This window comes from Diplotaxodon limnothrissa, linkage group LG8, assembly GCF_057381915.1.
Source record: "Diplotaxodon limnothrissa isolate DT_005_m linkage group LG8, D_limnothrissa_male_GT1.1, whole genome shotgun sequence".
Classification (NCBI taxonomy): domain Eukaryota; kingdom Metazoa; phylum Chordata; class Actinopteri; order Cichliformes; family Cichlidae; genus Diplotaxodon; species Diplotaxodon limnothrissa.
The window spans coordinates 31,672,065-31,681,279 of record NC_140603.1 but is presented as its reverse complement, the minus strand read 5'-3'; the positions used below and the strand labels follow the sequence as shown (position 1 = coordinate 31,681,279).

General features: G+C 45.3%; 1 protein-coding gene across 6 annotated transcripts in view; it reads right to left on the bottom strand.

Annotated features, from left to right (window-relative positions):
• The window catches only part of ebf3a (EBF transcription factor 3a), a 60,598-nt gene continuing 51,383 nt past the window's right edge, over positions 1–9,215 (bottom strand). Inside the window, exons 13-16 of one of the 6 annotated variants that reach the window (XM_085361696.1) lie at positions 5,986–6,154; positions 4,416–4,625; positions 3,767–3,883; positions 1–32 (exon numbers count right to left, since the gene is read on the bottom strand). In XM_085361696.1, the coding sequence (XP_085217822.1) occupies positions 1–32; positions 3,767–3,883; positions 4,416–4,625; positions 5,986–6,154 (528 nt within the window). Of the gene's footprint in view, positions 33–3,766; positions 3,938–4,415; positions 4,626–5,964; positions 6,155–9,215 lie in introns of all 6 variants that reach the window. The other 5 variants (XM_085361697.1, XM_085361693.1, XM_085361695.1 and 2 more) reach the window with 5 other exon arrangements.

Below are 9,215 nucleotides of genomic sequence, written 5' to 3'. Positions count from 1 at the left end.
CTACATGGGAGGAACGACGAGGCCGGACATGGCTGCAGAGAGACGAGGTTTGAATTCATTAATTATAAACATACAACAGAAATGATGTGTGTCACTGAGTGACAGCCAGGTGTGACACCTGCAGAGCAAACATCAGGTGTGGAAATTTCTTTATTCTATGTATTGATCACATGTTTTGACAATATCACTTTAGTAATAGTAGCATCACTTTATCACGTAGTTGTATGCATGTAGGATAGTATCACAAGTGGGCCTTGTGTTTATCACAGCTTCACAGCGGGGCCATTGTATGGGGCCAACACTGTCTGTGCTGTTGTGTAAATGCTTATGCTATTGTGAACTTTACACACATGGAGAGATGCCAAACTGCCTTTCATTGTTTTTGTAACAATGACAATAAAGAGCTATTCTATTCTATTCTATTCTATTCTATTCTTGTATGTGGTCAGAGACATCCAGGCACTGCGTGTAAGAGAGGTGACGGCTGGTCGTAATTCTCCTTGGGGGGAAGGTTCAAGGATGAGCTGAGCTGGGAGGTATAGGTCATATATAAGACGTGAGCGCCCATCTTCAGAGGCCGCTTTGGCGTTTGACCAGAGCGCTCTCTGCAGCATGTGATTAAACCCACTCGCTGAGCGTTTGCACTTTATTTAAACAACTTCCACAACAAAACAGAATTAATTAGATGAAAAAAAATATCAGTACTTTGCTCATGTTTGAATAAAGCTTTGCTCACACCATGTTTTTAATCCAGATGTTTCAGTGAGTGATGGTCTGGCCTGTATTCAGCTCAGTAATGGAGTCCAGGTTTGTTCATCGTCTGCAGATGTTTGTCCTAACCCTACAGTTTTGGTCCTTCCTCCCCCCCAAACCATCAGGATGCTGCTGTGACCTGTAGGCTGATAACCAATCAATCTCATGCTTAGCTCGTAGCATCCATGATGTCCCAACAGAATCTCTGTTTCTGATTGGTCAGACTACAGGACAGTCTCCACTTGGCCTCTGCACGTCTGAAAGGAGCGCCCTGCGGTTAGTCAGAGGAGGCGGCGGTTTTAATTGATCTCTAAATCTTTTCAGGAAGTCGTGAGACATGCACGATGAAATCTTATGCGCGTTTGCTTTTATGCTGCTATCTCGTTGAACTGTCGGCCTGGGGTGGCTCTAGCTCAGCGGGTAGAGCAGGTTGGCTAGTAATCAGAAGGCTGGTGGTTTGAGTCCTGGCTCCTTCAGTCTCTGTGTGTTAAAGTGACCTTGGGCAAGATACTGAACCCACAGCTGCTCTCGGTTCATCGAAGCGTGAATGGTCAGTTGGACGAGTCATGTAGAGTAAAAGTGCTGTGAAGGAAGAGTTTTACACTCTGACCTGTGAACCTCTCCATCAACCTCTGCTCACTGTACGAAAACACGTTCCACATTCAAACTGAGCAGATTTAACACTCCACGTGTTTCCAGAGGAACCTTTTCTGTCTCACATGAGTTTGAATTATTCGTTGCGCTCTGGTTACAGCCTCCGACATGCTCCAGCGCAGGTTTCAGCAGCGACAGTCGTTACAGTGACACTACAGGATGTAGCAGAGCTGCATTTTCCACCTCAGCTGTGAAACATTTTAAGAAGACAGGAGAGGACGGCAGAAGCAAGGACAGTGAGACGAGCAGAGGAAGAGGAGGGGGGATTAGGGCACTGACGTGTATTCATAAAAGGACACACGGTAGAAGAAGACAACCACTGACACACACACAGGAAGCCTACAGTGAGCAAGTGTGTGTCAGTAAAAGCAGAAGGATGATGGGCTGCATCGTTCAGATGAGGAACGCTTTAGAGTAAAATGAAACGTAAGCCTTGGCTGTGTCAGTCAGGTTTGTAGCCACATGTCAAACTTCACCTGGACAGGCAAAATGGTTTTGATGATGCCGTCCTGGTTTGTGAGTCAGATATTTTTCCTGTTATTGATGGAGACACGCAACAGGATTCAGAAGAATGTGAGCTGACTCCAGGATGGTGGAAATGCCCCGGGGAGACAAAATCCCGTGCAATCCAGAGTGATTCATGGCTACAAATCCTCCCACGTACATCCCGTTTCACGGCGAGCTCAGCTCTAAATCTGCTCTCTTTGTTGTAGGAGAAGAAGAAGAAGGCCCACTGTCCATCTTGAGCAGTAAACCTTCACAGACCTCAGTAACCTCACCAGTGTGTTAAAGGGAAAGGTCACATGATGCTTCCCTGATGATGAACTGTTTATTTATTGTACAGTTTTCCTTCCTCCACACCGGAATGTCTCAGGACAGTCGGACTTGATCCGCAGCGTTTAAATAATCATGAGATGCCTCCTTCCTCTGATTTCAGGTGAGCTTTGCTTCTTTGATTCTGTGCACCGCCCTCCTTTGTCTTATGCAAACTAACCTAAAGTTGGATAAGCTGTTAACAAAACGGACGGTTTGTTGATGAAGAGACTGACTCCACCCACCTGTCCCTGTTGTGACTCGAATAAAACCTTAAAGAATCTGATGAGTTTTTAAAAACATCTGAGCTGAAAATGATGACACATCATTCCTCATTAGCTTCCTGTTAACGACAAAATGCATGTAGCAGCCCGCAGTTTAATTTACCAGCTCATTACACAAGCACGCACACACACACACATGTCTGTAGACTGACGCTTCACTCCTTCACAAAAACTGAAACGTTCTGGGATAAATGAAGCACATGTTCACAGAAACAAAACACAAGTAGTGATTTCAAAATGAAATTATTTTATAACAGCAACAACAACAATAATAATAATAATTAGAAACCACGTTGAAATGATGTCAGGATGAAATTGTTTCTCAGGTGCTCGTTTGAAGGTGAATCACTGATTTCATGCTCAGTTTCTGGCTGCTGCAGCTGCAACTATTAATAACATTCAAACTGTATTTACACATCACCCTGCAAATGGATCCACACGCACACACACACACACACACACACACACACACACACACACACACACACACACACACACACACACACATACACACACACACACACACACACACACTGTGGCCTTTCTGCCTCGGCGAAGGCGGAGAGCAACATGAATATTTAACACTCGACAAACCTCTCTGTCAGAAACACTGACATCACACACACTGGCTGCCAGAGTGTGTGATGTCAGTGTGTGTGTGTTTAATGCATGTGGGCATGTGTGTTTAGAGGATGTATCTGTGGGTTGTAGTGAATAAAACATGCATTGGCCTGTCACTCTTCATGCAATACTAACAGGACTCGGGTTACCCACCTCGACCCAGCGTGTGTGTCTGTGTGTGTGTGTGTTCACTCCATTTACTCGTCTGTAGACATGTGGTTGTTTACAGAAGAGCAGATGAAACTGAATCAAACATCTGTTCAGCTTCATGTTACTCTCGAGGCTCACTCGCTTTAATTACACCACATCTACATGTTTAAAGACATGAATCTCCAAAAGTTGATTCTGTTAATCGTTAAACGTTTTCAGTGGGAGAAACGTTTCGTCGCTCCAGAGATTTACTTACCTGGATGATTGAGCATGCATAAAGACATAAAGACATGAAGGAATTTGAAAACAAAATATAAAAATATGAATGTACTATTTCGTTTTAATCATAAGCTTTGTTAGTCACAGGTTCAATCATACTACGATCAAAGTATGTCTTCAGTCCCGGGAAGTATTCTTTCTGTCCCTAACACTTCTACTGACTTCGGAAAGAAGGAGTTTTAATTTGTAGACTCAAGGAGCTGCTGTCTCACCTTGCAGCCCATTGGCGTTGTTGGCGGAGCAGTTGGGTGGAGGAGGAGGTGAAGCTGGCGGCCGAACGACGGGAGCAAAGGCGCTCTTCTGTTTGACGGCAGCCGAGAAGGAAAAAACTCCATGCGAGGAGTTACAGTTAGAGACGGCCATGGTGGGACTGGAGGGAACGACTGGAACACAGCAGGTCAGAAACCATTTTAACCAGTAACTGTGATGGGACAGTAAACTACACTCCGTTAACATGGTTAGCTCTGTCTTACATGAATGATGTACTATCCAGTCAATTCAATTCAGTTTTATTTACACAGCGCCAAATCATAACAACAGTCACCTCAAGGCGCTTTGTATTGTAGGTAGACCTTACAATAATACATACAGAGAAAAAGCAACAATCAATCTCCCTCCCATTCTACTTTTAAATACTCTAGGAACAACAAGTAGACCTGCAGTGTGAGAGCGAAGTGCTCTAATAGGGTGATATGGTACTACAAGGTCATTAAGATAAGATGGGGCCTGATTACTACAAAGTTCAAAGATAGAGGACCAGCACTACAGGGATTAGTGTAATTAGTACGAGTAGTATTCCTTGTAGTGGTTGTAGTAGCACTGCTAGGAGTATTAGTAGTAGTGGGTGTAGTACTGTAGTACATTTACCTTGATACTTACTGCCGTAGGGTGAATTGGCTGAGGACCCGTTGAGGAAACCGGGTGATGTTGCCACCCCAAGGTTTGGCATGCCTGTGTTGCCGTAGCCATTCATGCTGTTGCTGACTGTGTTGCCATAGTTACTCTGTTGGGGGGTGGAGCTTGGTACATATCCTCGCGGTGACACACTGCTGGTGTTTCGACTGTAGCCGACTGGAAGAGAGTACAGTGTTAGTAACACTGCAGTATTACTAAGTGCAGTAAGCTAGTTTTATGCTAGATGAGGCTGCATGTAACTTTTCCCCAAAGGTGGAGTTTTCGGTACATGGAGGTTCCTCTCAGCAAGTATTTGAACTCCTAAACACTTTAGAACTGATAATGCAACATCCTGGTTTCACAGGCAGAGGAAACAGATGGTGGGCTGATCCCAGTTCTGCTGGAGATCCTTTGGAGCTGCTGGAGGGGGGTGGAGCCTACACCTGCTTTAATTGGGCAAGTGGCAGGGTACACCCTGGAGAGGTCCACCTTCCATCACAGGGCGAACACAGAGAGACATACAAGCATTCAACCCCAGCACCTTCTTGCTGTGAGGCGACAGTGCTAAACCACCACACCACCCACATACACATGCTCAGGAAGAGTGGAATTTGGAAAATCGTTCACATAATCGTTCATATGAGATTGGTCTTTCATATCACAACATCCTAGTAATGCGACCATCAACAATCCTTGCTGAACTTTGAGTAGTAGTAGTAGCCAATCAGATCCTAGAGTATGGACTTGAGTTCAGCAGACAGAGTGTAGTAAAGACAAACAGGAGGTGGAACAGTTAAAATAAGAGAAAGGCCGCTTGATGTTTTTAATTCATCTGGTGACAGAGTGCTGGTGAATCTGAGTCTGGAAATGTGTGGTCCCAAAGCTGACGACAGTGGGTGGGGCTACAAGAGAAATTCATGAGGATTTGTAGATTTGCAGTGAAAGATTCTTCCTGCTGGGATCTCACAGAAAACTTGAACTACATGTCAAACCTTTTGTGGTTCCTATAACACAGAAAAGGGGCACACTAGAGCTGAATCAGAACTGCTGAATGATCCAGAAGACTCCAGTTCTTCTCATGGTTTAACTCTTTGTTCATCCCTCTATTCCAGTCCGTTCAATTTAGTTTTATTTAGGCAGCACCAAATAAGGTCCTTCATATTGTAAGGTAGATACCCTACATTAATACAGAGAAAGCCAAACAATCAGAAGACCCACTTTGAACAAGCACTTGGTGAGAGTGGGAAGGAAAAGCTTCTGTTTAACAGGAAGAAACATAAGGCATTATTTGGGATGGGGAGAGGCAGCTATCTGGGTGGGAGGAGGGAGACAGGACAAAGACACGCATGTCCATCAAAGTGACATTCAGCTCTGAGCTGGTCACAAATCTAACGCTCGGTGCACCAAAGTCCTTCTTAGTAGACTTAGTAGTAGACTCTGTAGAGTACTCGTAAAATGTGTCATGTGACCAGGGTTACCACAGCCACCCCTTTAATGTCACTTCTGCCCCCATCACCTGCAGAATTTATCGGGCCGCTCATACCTTGCGTTGTCTCAGAGACGTTGACGGCGAGCTGCCCGCTGAAAGAGTTGACTCCCATCATGCCATGGGAGGCGGTGTTGCCCAGTGATGGGATCTGGTTGTGGTTCCTGGGAACGCTGTAGAGCGCTTCAGCGATGTCTGCTGCTCGCTTCAAGATGATCTCCTGCAGAGCGGAAAGACACAGGAGCATTTAAATATCTGGATTCATGCAGCTGCAGAGACTCAGGAGGGAACATAATCACATAACATCTCTACTGGAAATGTGGAGAAGCTATCATCCTAAAATTAAAACTCATGCATTAACACCAAAGGCAAGACTGATTAATTGAGAGTTGTGGTCACTTTGTTTCAGATGATAATGATAAATTACAATTAAACACCTGTAATACATTCCTGTGATATAATGTAAGGTATATTAAATCCCCCACTCGCCCCTGCGGGCGGTTTATCCTTCAAGCTCGGGTCCTCTACCAGAGGCCTGGGAGCTTGAGGGTCCTGCGCAGTATCTTAGCTGTTCCCAGGACCGCGCTCTTCTGGACAAAGATCTCCGATGTTGTTCCCGGGATCTGCTGGAGCCACTCACCTAGCTTGGGAGTCACCGCACCTAGTGCTCCGATTACCACTGGGACCACCGTCACCTTCACCCTCCTTCTTCCTGATGTTGCTGACATTCAGTATCGCTACATCGATCACTACAGCTGTCTTCTTCTGTTTGTCTACCACCACTATGTCCGGGACTTCCAGGCCGTACTCAGCACAGATGTTTCTGTATACTATGCCGGCCACTTGGTTATGGCGTTCCATGTATGCCTTGCCTGCTAGCATCTTGCATCCTGCTGTTATGTGCTGGATTGTCTCTGGAGCATCTTTAGACAGCCTGCACCTGGGGTCTTGCCTGGTGTGATAGACCCCAGCCTCTATGGATCTTGTGCTCAGAGCTTGTTCCTGCCATGATTAGTGCCTCTGTGCTGTCTTTCAGTCCAGCTTTGTCCAGCCACTGGTAGGATTTCTGGATATCAGCCACCTCCTCTATCTGCCGGTGGTACATACCGTGCAGGGGCCTGTCCTTCCATGATGGTTCCTCGTCTCCCTCCTCTTTCTTGGGTTTCTGCTGCCTGAGGTATTCACTGACCACACGGTTGGTTGGGGCCATCTTCCCAATGTATTCGTGGATGTTCGTTGTCTCATCCTGAACTGTGGTGCTGACACTCACCAGTCCCCGGCCCCCTTCCTTCCGCTTAGCGTACAGCCTCAGGGTGCTGGCCTTGGGTGAAACCCTCCATGCATGGTCAGGAGCTTCCTGGTCTTGATGTCAGTGGCTTCTATCTCCTCCTTTGGCCAGCTTATTATCCCAGCAGGGTACCTGATCACGGGCAGGTGTTGATGGCCCGGATCTTGTTCTTACCATTCAGCTGACTCCTCAGGACTTGCCTGACCCTCTGCAGGTACTTGTTGGTTGCAGCTTTCATAGCGACCTCTTCATGGTTCCCTTTTTTCTGTGGGATCCCCAGGTACTTGCAGCTGCCCTCAATGCCTGCAGTGTTGCCTTCTGGTAGTGAAATATAGTGAAAAACAGCAGAGTTCATGTTTTCTAACCCTAGCATGCAGTTTTCAGTCTAAGGCACTTTATTGTCTTTCTGTGATTTCTGATTTCAGTCAGTTTATTTTTGATTTTATCTCATCAGACTGAGGTCATTATATTGTTACTGCCACCATCTTTCTCTTCTTTGTCTTTTTTTCCAGTGTAATTGAGGGTAACGATCCACGATACTTCACTGACCAGCCTGCAGGGGGCACTCTGATGTCTGTCTGACATGCGCTAAAGATCCTGAGAGCGGCTCGTTATACTTAAACAGCTCAAGACTCCAAAAACACACATGTTCAGTTTACACATACATAACACACACACAGTTATTATTATTATCACTACATTAGGATTTACATTTGTTTACAGGCTCTGCACTCTGTTCAAGGTTACGCTTTCATTTCAATAGACCTGTGTGTGTGTGTGTGTGTGTGTGTGTGTGTGTGTGTGTGTGTGTGTGTGTGTGTGTGTGTGTGTGTGATTAACTGGTGGGTTGAGAAGCGTGTCGGAGAGACTCTGTTGGGGAGGATGGGGGATATAAAGAGCTCCCTCCTCCTCCTCCTCCTCTGCCAGTGTTTCAGTGTTTCAGGAGGCTGTGACTCCTAAACCTGAAGGAGGTGGTGAGGAGGGGGAGGAGGAAGTCTGTCCTGTTTAATGAATTTCATGTGAAATTAAAGAAGCTCCGGTTTGAACTGTGAGACAGTCTGATGATGATGTTATCAATAATCTGTGAAACATGATTATTGGTTGTGATTACGCTGACTGTCCTTACTGTGATTGGCCAATCCAGTAAAACTGCGTAAAAATGTTCATAAATATTCTCTCAGTCAGACTCGTGCAGCTCTTATGACAGTTTGTTTCCACTCATGTCCATGACGCTGAAGCAGCTCAAACCACTGAAGTGAAAACATGGTGACGTCTCAGAGCAAAAGGCGGTGCGCTGGTTTAGACACAATGACTGTAAGTAAAAGATGACATCACAGAGTTTTTGAAACCAGACGTGATAATGTGGATCAGTAGCGCTCTGCTGGACAGGTGGAGGTACTTCAGCTGTGTTTCGCTCTCAGCGTTCAGTTTGTCTTCATCCATTTGAGTGGTTGAATTCAATTCTGTGCCGGCTCTTATTTGGGTATAAAAACATGAATTCATTTTGTTGTTTGATGAATAAATAATGACATCATTCTTAGTTTGAAACACGTTTTGACAGATTACATTTTTTTTAAATTGTCTAATAAATCTGAAGCACTGTTTTCTGGGTTAACAGACACACGCTCACAGCTTGTTTCACTAAGTTTGTTCAGAGAGTTTAACTTAACAGTGAACACTTCCTATTTGTGTCGCCTCATTCTTTATTTTCTACTCATGTTCCTCCTCAAAGACACAAAGATTCAAAAGGATTCAAACTGAAGCGGCGTCCTCGGTGTGCCGACGCCACATGACGTCGTGTATGTTGCACTTGCAGCCACAGCTCGTGCGCACACCTCGTCTCCGGTCAGCCTTTAGACTCAATATTGTGTGATCTACTGTACAATATAAAGCGCCTTGAGGCTTGTGATTTGGCGCTATATAAATAAAATTGAATTGAATATATCAACAAGAATCTGTTAATCAGGGTCACCTGCACAGGTAAACACACTGA